Source organism: Chaetura pelagica, unplaced genomic scaffold (assembly GCF_000747805.2).
Source record: "Chaetura pelagica isolate M959 unplaced genomic scaffold, ChaPel_1.0 scaffold222, whole genome shotgun sequence".
Lineage (NCBI taxonomy): Eukaryota > Metazoa > Chordata > Aves > Apodiformes > Apodidae > Chaetura > Chaetura pelagica.
This window is the reverse complement of record NW_009952711.1, coordinates 4845222-4859115: the sequence shown is the minus strand read 5'-3', so window position 1 is coordinate 4859115 and position 13894 is coordinate 4845222. Positions and strand designations below refer to the sequence as shown.

Genomic DNA, 13894 nt, shown 5'->3' with positions numbered 1-13894 from the left:
TGGGCACTGGAGACTTCTGGTTGATGGCAAGGGCCCCACATAGTGTGTTTATAAATGTGACCTGAAATTGGGTGAAATAATGTTCCTTGGAGTGCTTCCTGGCACTGCAGGCACAGCCAAAAAGTGTATGTGCTGTGCACTGTACAGGACAGGCTGCTGTTAGATGAAACTCTAAACCCATCAGTGGATGGGCAGTGGATCGTGGGTTCAGTCAGTAGTGCCTTAAGCAGGTTCAGATTTGTTGATACCACAAAAAATAGTTGTGGTCTTTACAGTGTGACTGCACTCTAGAGTACCCGTGCTACGGGGGGTGATGGTGGATTTTAGTGTGTGTTCAGGTTTTAAACTTTAATGTTTTAGCATTAATCATTCTTATGAACCAGAGGCACATAGATGTACTTTTTGTCTAATAGTAAACTACAGGGATTAGGGACATCATCCAACAGCTGTGGTGATTTATCCCAGTTGTACCATGAGGCGAGTCACTCACTGTCTTTGGGACAGATTCTTAGTCATGTGTGTGCAGGCAGCCTCTAGGCCTCAATCTTAGATAACCAAGCACTTAGCAGCTGTGTCTACACAGAAAGCCTAACCTGCTCTTCCCCACAAAAATTACTGAACTTGCACTGCAGCCAGCTGTAATAATCTGTTGCTTGTGTTAACTTTGAATTCCAGTGTGACAGTTCTGCTCCTCTGAGAAAAGTAATACAAGTGCTTATTGAAACCAGCATCCAAGTACTCCACTTGGTGCTGTGTGGAAGAGGGAATTGGGACCCCAAGCCCTAGTAGTAGCATATTCCACTCACACTTTAGGCACATGGAATTATACTACTACTCTTGTATCAGGCTGATCTATGCTTATAAATGGCACAACTTCATGCTGAAGTCCCCCACTTTGCTTCAGAAGTTCCTGAGCTTTCTAGCAGCACCACACATAGTTCCCTGACACCTTTGTGCAGTCAGTGAACACAGAAGATGGTGAAGATACAGAAAGAGTTAATCAACTATGTGTTTAACGAGGAAGAATGATGCATTTTAGGCAGCTGTAGGCTGCTGAGAGGTCTGTCTATATGGGTTGGGAATGCTGAGGGCATCTAATAGCCACAGAGGTTTTTCCTGCTTCCTCACAGATACAGCACTGCAGGTAGCTGTCATCGTGGTTTCAAGTTGTTTTGAGAAAAATAACTTCCTGTGTTGATGGACTTAGCATGCAGTAAATAGAGATGGCTGGATGCAAATGTAGGGTGGTTGTTAATGTACCACTCCAGAGCTCTAGGTTTGACCATGCAGAGAGCCAGAAGTAAGCAGGATGAGGTATTGCTTGTCTTTGACTTCCTCTCTAGCTAATTTGGTGCCTTGAATTCAGTGTTGTTATGAGTTATCTTTTTTCCAAGACAGAACTGAGAAATAAGAGGGCACTATAACACAGTGCCTCTGCATATGCAAGGCAAACTTTTGCATCCTGGCATCTGTGGGGAGGAAGAGAAAGAGCATTTGTTGTAACAGGGCACCAATAGATGCATGCATGCTATTCAAGTAGTGTCCATATCCATTGCTTTGTCTTGAGACCACAGAACTGAAATTCTTTTTGCCTTTCCTCACATTGTTTTCACAGAATCACAATTATTTCCAAACTGTGCCTTTACTACACATTTATACACATTTATTAATATAATTACTTCCACTGGCTGGGGCTCCATGGAGTGCTTATTTACTATGGACTGAACTTTGCTCAGTTCATTAGATGACAGCACTCCTTGTTTTCAGTGGGTTCCAGAACATGCTTCCTTCATTCATTCTGCTCTCAGGCAAGCCCTCTCTTTCTCATGCCTTTGTGTCTGCTTGTAGGGGCAGGACAGGTGGCAAACAGGTCAGAATGATGGGGAATATGCAAAGTACCAATTATTCACTTGCAGTTCTATGACACTGTTGTCCATGGCCACTAGTTACGTAGACATAAAACCCAGCTTAATATATTCCTGATATCCCAGACTTTCAGGAACAGTACTCCTTTTTGAGAATGCAGTTCCACACCTGTTATTAAGTTTTGTTCTCTTTTATTCCATCTGTTGAAGTCAAATTGCTTTATCTATTGTGATTGCCTGTAGAGTGTTGATTAAACCAACAGTATTCTTCTGTGACACTGAGTTATAACCATTGCTTGCCATACAATGAAGTGGCTTGGCCTTACTGACTGCTCAGTTACTTTACCTAAACAGGCACCATTTCAGAAGAGGAATCCTGTTCCTGGCAATGAAAGCAACCCCAAAATAAAGGGGATGCTTGAAGGACAGTTGTGTAGTACCTGGCCACATGAATTTTACTGGCTGTCAGATAATACTCTGTCCTCTTCCCTTGTTTTAGCATTTTGAAATTCAAGACAAGTAGAATATCACTCCATAAAAGATCTCAGTGTTAATTTAATAATCTCTGTGACTCATCTACTAGAGAAAGAAAAAGCACTGTAATTTTTTTTCAACTTTATCCAAAACCCAAGCTGTGATGCAGCAGTTTGCAAGGGCTCCCCACTGGTTCTGATGATTTCAAACCTTCCCTGATAGCTGAACTTTATGATCATAAGGGTGAGGATGAACTTTGGCTATGACCTAGATCTGCAATTCACAAGTGTTTTTCATGCAGCTGCAGGAATATTCCAGAAAATGTAATTAGCCTTAATTCACTTTTGCAAATGAAAATAAAGCTACTGTGAGAGCAGATCTTTTGCTAAGAAAATATTTTAAAAAATATTTTTATAGCTCTGTCAACAATAAAGGAGTCTCACAGTCTAAAGTCTTTCTCTAAACCTTTTTAATGAAAAAAACTTCATAGAAAATATCCTTTTACTTTTTTAATAACATATAACTATATACATGATTAAAAACTGTAACAAAAAGCTGCAGGGACTGGAAAAATTATTTGCTAGATCCATGCAGATGGTACATTTAAAAAAGGATTTCACAAATCCATGTACATCAAATGGAGCTGCAGTGACAGGGTTGAAAAGAATGGCAATTCTGTATTATTTACCAAGATGTACTGGGAACAAAGCACAGACATACAAAATACACAAAAAGAATACAAAAGAGTACACAGTGTAAATGCTGTTAGTACAGGAAGTTTCTTTTTTAAGTAAATAGGAGAAAACTAAAATCTCCTTTTTCACAATTTATATTGCAGTTTAAAAGATAACTAATCTCTTCTTTGCTGTATTTTGTTTTTCTTCATTCTGACATACACTACAGTAGAAGTCTATGGCGTTTGCATTTAACAGCTCAGGAATACTTTGATTCACCTCCATGACTGTGGATGTACTGTGGTTTCTGAATAACATCAGGTATACATATTGCTTGAAAAACATAAACAGTATGACATGAGATAGAAATACAAAATATTGAGGACCACCACTCTACAAAGTGCTGGATACTCTTGTCCTGATCCAGCAGTATGTTTAAGGACACACACAACTTTGAATCTAAGAGGAATCCCTTGGAGAATAAAGGAAGTTAAGAACATGCAGAAATGATTTGTTGATCGGGTTTGGAGTTTTCAACAGTTTGTAGTGTAGATTCTGCAGCTCAGAAAACTGTTAAACCTGAGGCCATAATTCTGTCATTACACCCCAGATAAAGTAGCTACACAGTGTAGATGATTTACTCTATTTTTAAAATAAAGTTTCTTAATTCTAAGTTAAAACATAAAATGAAACCTCTTTAAAAAGAAAGTCTGGGGAATCGATCAGTTCTGCAGCTGGAGAAAAGAAAGAGATGGTGTTTAGTTTGATAGTTACAAGTTGGAAGAGATTCTCTAGGCAGCAGGTAATAATGTGACAGGTTTTAAACACCTCACTTCTAAAAGAACTTGCTCATATTTTTGTCCTGAACAGACATAGTGAAAAAATCAGTACCAGCCAGTAAGCTCATCTGAGGCTCACAAGGAAGGTAGAGGGATGGCAAATCATCATTTAGTAAGAAAATAATGCCAAGCTTACTTCTTGTCAGGTGGGATTTTGCTGGGTTCTTCCTTGTAGTGAATACTTAATTCCCAATGTAATCACAGGAAGTTTAATAGCAGAGAAATAAATGGAGTCTGTGTGTGCATGTACTTTATAAAAAAAAAAAAAAAAAAAGGTGAAATCAGCAGTAACAACAGCAACAAAATTAGACAAGCAGTGAAAGCTGAAATATTCTATAAAGCCTTGGGATCTGTTCCTGTTCTTAACACCCTCCCACCCTGTCTGGCCATGTTCTTTTGGCAGGCAGGTAAAACCTTTCAAGTTCCTGTAAGTGAGGAAGGATTTTTGCTTATAGCATGACATAAAGTAATTATGAAACTAAGCTCTGAAAACCAAATTGCTGTGGATCATGAAAGCTATATCTCACTGGTAAGTATTTGCATTTCATTGTCCATATAATGGCTCGATTCCCTCCCCAGTTTAACCTCTTTATCTCAGCGTGCTAATTGGAAGGTTGCCAATATACCAGGTTTTGGCTCATTAACATTCAGAATCTTTTATTTTTTAAGAACATCAATGATACTTGTTTACATTGTTCATTGTTAGCATTTTGGGTGAGATCTGGCTGATAAAGCCCTGACCTGAAACTAGAATGTCAGTACAAGGCAGGTCTGTTTGAGAAGGCAAACTGAAAGCAATAAGCCTTATTCTGTTTATTTAAAGAAGAGATAAATGAGTGTGTGCATGCTTTTGCATTTAACATTTTTGTAGCTAGAACTGTTATTAAATGATGCCCAATAGCATATTTTTTTTTTCTCTTGTTATTACTTGTTTTATAAAGATGTAATGATTCTCAGGAGAGTTTTATGAAAACATGCAGAGTTGATTTGCATTACGTACGTAGTTATGTGCCCAGTAAATATGTCGCAACTTAGTTTCTTAAATATATATTGTGTTACACTTTTTATTCCTGAGTGCTGGTCTCCATAAAGAATAGAGAGGGTGGCATCATGTGCTCTTCTGCACAATGTGGTCCTTCATCATTTTAGGAGTTCTTCTGAGGGATCTTTATTGTCACAGTTTTAACTTCAGAATATTCTCTCAATCCACATTCACCCCTAAAAAACAAACTGCAGCATCAGCTCACAGCAGACATTGTCTTTATGAAGCAAAAACCTGCAAAGTGACTAATTGATATATTTGAGATATACTCTAAAATCCTTGGCATAGTCTTCTGCTGTTTTATGAAGGAGGAGGAACTCCTGTAACCTTCCTTGGAAAGTGAATTCATTTGGGCAGAAACCTGCAGTTTAAAAAACTTTCTGATGTGCCTGTTGGCTCGGTAAGCTTTACATGTGATGTAGGGGTTGATATTTAACTCATACTGATGGTGCAGTAGGCATTTTAAGATTTACCAGAGTCTAAGTACATGCAAGGAAGTATATCAGTAAAGACTTTTTGATGCATGAAAGGTTCCCATTGATTTGGACCATGCCATCCCCAGCTTTCAGTTGAAAGTGGTATATTTGTCTCCAAAGAATTACCAAAACTTTAGCTATTTATCAGACTCAGCTGAGCCACAGAACCCTTCCCTGCTGGCTCTGTGGAAGCTGTCACTGGGAGATGCATGGGGCCCAATAACTAATGCTAGTAAGTCTCCCTTGGTGAAAGTTTCTGCTTGCCCCAGTGGGGCTGTGGCTTGGCTCCAGACACCTGTTGGACACATTTTTGCAAGTCAATAGACTAGCCAACAGAGTATCTAGTGCCTTTATGTGTGTTCCAACTGCCAGTTGTTTCTTAGGTTGGTCTGGCAAATAAAATTTAGGTATATTTATTGTCTGTTTCTTCAGCTCAAGGCTTCAGGCCCTTACGTGTTTTGTTTTCTCACTGAAAGTTTGGAAGTGGACAACTGTGGTAAGTTCTAAGTAAAATATTTTTCCAAAGTTAAGAAGTTGTTCTTGCTGAGCAGGAAAATGGGTTATTCCAGACATTTGGAGCAGAAGTGTCAGTGTGTGCACAATTAAAAGGGTCACTTGTCCCCACAGCACAATAGAGGGAAGTAGGGATAAGAACATCCTGTTGTATAGCCACTTTGGGTCATCTTGGATTGCAGTTTGGTATCAGGGTGAGAACAAGGCTTGTGTCTGTGAAAAGGAAGGAGCCCATGGGTCAAAATGTGTTATGCTATCCCTTGGTTATGTAGGTGTGAGGGAAGGGGAACAAATTGCTCTTCGAAAAGAAATATTATGTACTCTCCCCTCTCTCAGTCCAAGAGAAAAAAAGATAAGGAAAAGAATTTATAACTCCAAGTTGTTCTCCTGCTTGCATTTCTTTCTGGGAATGCTACTATGCACTGCTCTATCTCAGAGCTCTCCAGACAATAATAATTCCTGTGACATTGAAGGATGGTTCTGATTTAGGATGGCACCTCCTTCCCTTGAAGGCATTTGGACAGAGACCAGAATTTTGGGAGACGCCATCTAATGTAAAACAGCCAAGTGGCTATGTAGGATGAGTGACATGATTTTTAGTTACAGGAGTTATATTTTACACCACTCAGGTAGTGATAAGAAGCTTTAAAGAAATGTAAATATTAAAAAAATCCCTCTTTTAGCTTCCTCTAAGAATAAAAGAATACTGCCAGTAGCCTTAATGTAAACATAAATCAGTTGTGTTGTACACATGAGTTCTGGTATGCACATGCCCTACTGCATTTTGTGTGAGGGTAAAATGAGTACAGCAGATCTCAACTTGCTGTGTTCATTTGGTTCCCCGTGTGTAACAAAACTCCATGAATTTAAATGCAGGAACTAAACAATTCCCAGATCATACAGTGCTACCACAGACAGCACAGTGGCACAATTAGGGTCAGGCTGTAACATGGTTATTAGCTGAGCAGTGACACCCAGATGTATGGATGCTTTCTCTTTTTTGGTGTGTGTGTTCTTTAATTGCCACACTCAGTATCATTTATGCTGTAAAATGTATCCCTTAAAAACAGGGATCTAAGAAACCATGGTATTTTAATAAAAAGTATGCAGATATTAATGCAGGGGGAGGAGGTGAATTAGAAGGTGGTATTTGATGAAGGAGGCTCTGAAAGGACTACAATAATTACTCATAAGTAGGTTTTCAGACATCTTTGTGAGATAGAGATTATTGCCATTCCAAACGTTTATTGTTTATGATTAATATTTTCAAAACTGTAGTTGGGAATCAAGTGTACAACTACCATAGATTTATCCATGGGAGCTGTGGTGCTGCCTGGTTCCCCTTCCTTTCAAAACCTCTATGATATCAATATGTGAATATTTTGCTTGTGCAGTTATCCTCCCTGAAGTCAATGGGGTCACTCTTGGGTGTCAAGTTACTCATGTGCTCTATCGAGTTTAGTAGTTTTAGAATATTTTCACAATGATAAGGGTTAGATGAGCTGACATATTTATGCCAGTGTGAGATCACCTCATAACTCATGAATGTGGAGAATAGTATGAATGTGCTATTCAAAGTACTCCCTAATGAGGAAAAATATTTCAGACTATATAGAGCTTATTTTATAGATCAAGTTGTATACTTCCACATATTTAAAGTTTTAAGGAGTTTGACCTTACTTTAGTTTTACTGCTGAGTTTGCCATTAGCCATAAGCTATTTTGAAAGCCTAGGTGAGACATATCTGGTAGACATGCCTCCTGCACAGAAATTAATTGAATCCTTTGTATGCATAACCAATCTGAGGCTGATGCAATTGCTAAACTTCCTTATGATTGTAATGAGAATTAAAAACTGGTAAGACTATAAATTAGGTACATGGGACAGTATTTGAGCGTGGAGCTCCATTTAAAAATATTTGGCACTTAGTTCTAAATGGAATGAGAAAAGACAGAAAGCTTTGTAATGGAAGGTGATTTTCCTTCTCTAGGCCTGATTTCATTTAACATTGTTTATAAATCTGGAAGAGATAGATAACATTTTAATAAAATTCAGATGCACCTATATTAATAAATGTAGGAAAATGTAAAGGAAAAAATAGCAAGAGAGGCAAAACAACTCTGAAACTAGTACACCAAACCAGTCAGTAAGCACACTACCAAAAGGAATCTTCCTGCAAAAGTGGTGATTGATATGGCTACAAAAAACTCAGAAAACACAAGTTACAAGTTCAGAAAAATACTCAGTATCCTTTCAGAATAAGAAGGGAGTACCAGTAACTTACTCTGCTGTGTCAAAAAAGAAGGAAAAAAAATAAAAATGGAAGAGTTCTTACCCTGTAAATTGATTGCATTTAGAAGTGGCACTGATTATTAGTCATCTTACATTATGTCCTGATCCTCAGATGGGAATATTTCGTAATCTTAATTTGCATGGAAGGATTCACTATTTTTTATTAAGATTAAGATTATTAACAGTTTAGAAGACAGCAGAGTAATACTCACATCTCTCTCCCATTGCCAGACATTTTGAAACCTCCAAAGGGGCTCTGGGCATTTAAGGCATTGTAGCAATTTATCCTGTAAGAGAAAGAAGGAGTAAGTCCAGCTGCACTGTCAGAGAGACCTTTGGACAAGTCTAGGAGAGGCTGAAATTTGTGGACTCTGTATACCTCTTAATACTAACAAACATGTCTCATGTTAAAAAGAAATGAGGGATTTATGCCACAAACCCAACATTCTGCTCCTTACTCCCAAGGAGAATGGGATTTGGCCTGTGAGGGCTGGAGGAGGCACCTAAGACTTGGATACAGATTTAGTAACGAACTGTTAATCTGCTGACAAACCTCAGTGCCAGTTTATAACAGCAATTAGATTTGAATTTGTCCTTTTTCTCCCTGACTGGCTCTTCATTGGCACAGGCTTGACATACCAAATGGCAAGCTATGGGGCTCTAGAAGTGGCATTACCTATTCCTAAGGACTAGAGAGAAGACATGTCTCCTCAGTTCCTTAATTTTGTAGGAAGTATGTGATTCTTCTTCCTTTGGCAGAAATCTCACGATTGCTCTGCTCCACAGAAGGTTCATTTATAGTCTGTTTCTTTTCAGTGGTGCCAGTTGGCAGTGCGGGTGTCACGCTAATGGGAAGCGACGTTCTCCACCGCACTCACCCGCAGTGAGCAGAGCAGTGAGCAGAGTCACAACACCTCCCTACAGCTGCTCCATATCTTGGTTAGTGATTCACCACTAGGATGGTCTAGATAAACATTTCTCAGACAAAGGGTGCAAAACTGAGGTGCTGTAATGATAGTGAGTCAAACTCTTTATCTCCAAGAGCAGGAGTGTGATAATTTCTGCCTTACCAAACTGTCCCAGCCTGCATTGCCGAAGAGACTGTCAGGGCCTTGTTTATGTCATTTGTAAAGACAGCAGCTACCAGCCCAAAATCAGAATTGTTGGCTCTCTCTATAACTTCATCCATGGTTTTAAATCTCAGTATTTCTTGAACAGGCCCAAAAATCTGCAACAGAGATTAATTATTAATTAATGAACCAGCCCACTCAGAGGCATTTTATTTCTGTTTTATTCTACTTTTTAAATTGTTGTCTCTCTCCTATTGTATTCTTTACAACTTCCCACAGCAACTTTTAACAGTGATAACACAGCTGTCTCTAAATTTCCCAACTTGCCTCAGTGGAACTCATCCATTCTTCCCTTATCTCTTCCTTGAGGTCTGAGACTTTACAGCTATTGACAGAAACTGAGCTGCTTTACCCAACTGATGGTGATCAGTTGCTGCATGCATAGGGAGTTCCGAAAAGATTTTACTCTCGTTTGGTTGGTTGGGTTTTTTTGTTAAATTTCGAGGTAAGTTTCACTCTAAAACTTTTGTCTCAGAAAGTAAACAAAAGGAAAAAAAAAAAATCACATTGGGACATTTTAAAATAATCTTGCCCGTGTGTGTGAATACCTCCTCCTTGGCAATCCGCATGTCATCCGTGACATTGGAAAACACTGTAGGCTCAATGAAGAAGCCCTTTCTTCCTAGCCCTTTACCCCCACATTCAAGTTTTGCTCCTTCAGTAATGCCACTTTGAATCAGTTCCAAGATCTTGTTGTATTGTTTTTTATCAATCTGAAAGAGAGAAGAAGCCATTTGACTTGCAGACCATACGCTTGACAGTCAAGTCAGAATTGTTTCGTTAGGCAAGTCATGTCCCAGTGAGTAGACTCCTGACTGTATTCACTACTCTTTGAGCTGGAGATGCCAGAGATCTGACTGTAACCTAGGGCTCAGTCTTCTTAAGGATCCATTCCCTTATGTATAAGGCTCACCCCACATTCTGCTAAGCAATTCAGTTTATAAACACAAAGCAGACCATTATTGTTTTGTCCCACGTTAACTTCCTGAAAATAGTGTAAGCCCAACTTGTTATAAGTGGCAGAAACATTTTCTAAAGACCTATTTCTAAATCTGGCCACCTTTTGCTTAGAATTCATGTCTCTCTAGTGTTTTACAAGCACAGTTATGGCTGTAGACAATTCTTGAAAAGTGCCCACAGAGACTTTTGAGAGCTTCTCACAGTTCACAGCTGTATCTTGGGGGATGGAAATCAGAATCTTGCTGTTACAGCTGGGAGGCAAACTTAATGCTATTTAAGATGAGAGTTTTTACTTAAGAAGAAACACGTCCAAGCTGCACAATGTTTGCCAGCTACCCTGGACTCTCTGTCCTGGCAGCTTTTAGACACTTTCAGGCACCTTCTGGGCTGTGCAGCCCAAGCCCTGTTCCTTTACCTGTGGGCCTTGTTCCGTAGTTGGGTCAAAAGGACTCCCCACAACTCTCCTCTTTGCACGTTCTACACTTCTTCTAACAAACTCTTCATAGATTGATTCTTCCACGTAAATCCTTGAGCCTGCAGTGCAGCATTGGCCTTGATTGAAGAAGACCCCTTGATGAGCTTGTTCCACAGCGTAGTCCACTAAAAAGCAAGGCAGCATATGTTGATCTGAAGCATCACAGACACATCTGCTATTGTACCAGTGTCACATGTATTACACAGTGGCACATTCCCCAAACTTCAAAGCAGAAGTAGGATTTGGTTAAAAAAAAACCCAAAACAGTGGCCAAATCAAAACATACTACTGTTGTGTCATGTCATAAATTAAGATTATTTATTTCATTTTGTGCCATAATCCCTGTGAAAATGTTGAGTTTTTAAATGTATCTAAAGTGTATTTTTTCCCCCCATTTTTGCACCCTGGACACATCTATACTGGAGGGATATAAGGAGTATTACAGCTATTTCAGAAACAGTAGATTGAAGAGGATCACTTGGGACTTCAGGCATCATCTAGGTAAAAAGGGTCCATAGGTAATACATTACACATGCCATCTTATGACACATGCCACAAAATATTGCTTAATATCCCACTTCAAAAGCAGTCTATAGGAGTAGGGTATGCAAGAACAACTTCACCAATGTCTTATATGCCAGCAGCATGTGATTTATCAACTAAAACTCTTGAGAGACTCTAGGAAATAGATTGTGCCCCACATTATAGAAGTCTGACTGAGGTCAGTAGAGGAAGAGAAAATTTGTCTATGGTTCCAGGTTGGCTCTTGATTTAATACTGCATATGTGAGAATTACAGCCAACCAAGTACTTGAAATAATTAGACTTCAATAATAGCAAGACCTGTCCTTCCCAAAAAGCCAGACTATTTTCTGCAAGACAGAAACATCTTCTTGGCCTATACAGGTGACTGGGCAAGGCTTTAAAAAATACAGCTCTGTGTGGGAGCTGGGAGCATTTGTCCTTCCCCTTTGGAAGGCCAGAACGCAGACCTGTCCACAGCATGTATTACTCCACTAGAAGTGTTCAGGTGATCCCATCTGAGTTAGTAGGTTAGGGACATTTAAGTTGTGATTTCTGGTGGAGATGATTAAGTGGGGTAGAAGGCTGTGAGATCTGTATTTGGCTCCAGCTGACAGCAGCCTTTTTAGTTTACTGGGGTGGTTGTGGCTGTAATTCAGACCCTCAACTTGGTGAAACATGTAGAAAAGTTGCTGGAAGTTCTCAAGTTTTCCCCAGTCTTTCACGCATTGATACATTTTGAAAAACAATAAAGGATTGTAACCAACTCTTGTAACCAATGCTGTTCAGAATCATTCTTCTATTCACTTTCACTTTTTAAATTAAAAGACCAAATTCTTACATGTCTATTTATTTGGGTTACAAAGTTCTCAGCAAATGCAGAGTACAGTGTGCCTGCACACAGCCTGCAACAATGGCTTAAAGCAAGGTGTGAACTGTCCTATTCATCTTAATGGAGTGTTAACTTCAGAACCTCCTGCTGACAATTTAGATAGCAGCGTTTTTAACTGTTTCATTGCTGATCATTTAAGCAGCAACTTCCAATTTGTGTTTTTGTCCTCTTCTAAATGGCTGTCCTGTACCTTTTCAGGTGCCAAAAATCTCAGCTGCACAACATCATCCAGCTGCCAAAATCTTCAGCTCCCTGCTGACAGGGGCAATGAAGATACTTCAATACACAATTCTTTAATTGTGCAAATTTAAAAATTAGAATAATCTTCATTTATAGTTCATAACAAAACAGCTTAACAAAAGAATACTGATTAGATTAGCAACTCAAATGTAAATTAAAGCCCTTCTTTTTTTTGTAATAGCTGTGAAACAAAAAACCCAAAGATTTTCCAGATTTAAAGCACTAAATCACCCTGCTGCAGAGTTTAGGATGACAAATGTGTATGACACCATGCCTCTGAATAATACCATTTTTATATGCCTGGTCATAACTTTTTTCTGCTTTCTTGTCTGTGAATCTGTGGATTCAAACGTTGTCTTGTTATTGAAAAAAATAAATCACACCTTAGGCTGCTTCTGTACATTAAAAAGTGCAATTAGATACAGCTATGTTGGTCCATTTCACTTTGTATGGAAGATAAGCCCTAAAATGAAAAAACAGGAAGAACCACACAAACATGTTTTTAAGAAAAATATGGAAGTGCTTACTTACAATCAGCATCTGCAAAAATAATGTTTGGGCTTTTCCCACCCAGTTCCAGTGTAACTCTCTTCAAATTACTTCTTCCAGCTGCTTCTTGGATCAGCTTCCCAACCTAAAAGGAAATGGAGACACGTTTTACAGGCAATGTAGTCATACAGTTCACTTTAACAGCCAATGTTGGCTATCACTGGAACAGAGCTTTAAATAAGCCAGCAGATTCTTCAATCCAAACAGATTCTTATCAGCAGTGGACAGCTTTCCAGGTTTTTTTCTAGAAACTGAGAGGGGATAAGGCTCAGCACAGTGTTTGTACCCTTCACCTCCTTGTATCTATGCTAACATGGCTTGGGGCTTTCTTTTAGGGTGCTTTAGGAGGGCTGAATTAAATATCTGAAGATGGTGTAACTAGAATTACTTCCATCCAAACTAGTAGCATGTCCACAAGGTTTTACATAATAATATTAGAAGGTATAGTGATATCATTTCTGGTGGGGGAAAAAAATTAGTTCCATATGAATAGTATGTATTAAGCATGTACTAAGCTAATTACTATTCATTAATAATAACTGCTATCATACATTATATAATACAGGTGTTAGTTACCTGAGATGATCTCTGCTTTTAGAATTTATTTCACTGTTACTTATATCTGTTTACTAAACTACCAGCCTGTTTGTAGGAAGGCATTTTTTCTCTGGAAAATCCAGTTTTGAGTGCCCAAAGGTTTAAGTCATTTAACTGTGAAACCATGATTGAGAATATGACAAATTCTGTTGAAGTCACCAGCCTTTTCTGCAGGATTAGCAGCACATAGCAGAATAGCAAGTAGGACAAGAAGTTATAAAAGCACCATCCAAGACTTGACCCTAACTTGCACCACAGATAATCTTAATATGGGCTGAGGAGGTCAAAAGCACCTCCAAATATCTTTGGAGACTGTGGGGTCAGCTGGGGCAGAAAGTAGTGCTGTGGCTGGAGG

The 13894-nt window shown here is 38.9% G+C and overlaps 1 protein-coding gene across 3 annotated transcripts in view; it reads right to left on the bottom strand.

The window, feature by feature from the left end:
* Positions 1-3213: 3213 nt before the first annotated feature.
* The window catches only part of ALDH1A2 (aldehyde dehydrogenase 1 family, member A2), a 53346-nt gene continuing 42665 nt past the window's right edge, over positions 3214-13894 (bottom strand). For 2 of the 3 annotated variants that reach the window (XM_009994416.1, XM_009994417.1), the window contains 6 exons: positions 12925-13027; positions 10681-10865; positions 9854-10018; positions 9246-9403; positions 8388-8462; positions 4648-5070 (listed from right to left, as the gene is read on the bottom strand). In XM_009994416.1, the coding sequence (XP_009992718.1) occupies positions 4998-5070; positions 8388-8462; positions 9246-9403; positions 9854-10018; positions 10681-10865; positions 12925-13027 (759 nt within the window). In that variant the 3' untranslated portion in view covers positions 4648-4997. Of the gene's footprint in view, positions 5071-8387; positions 8463-9245; positions 9404-9853; positions 10019-10680; positions 10866-12924; positions 13028-13894 lie in introns of all 3 variants that reach the window. The other variant, XM_009994415.1, reaches the window with a different exon arrangement.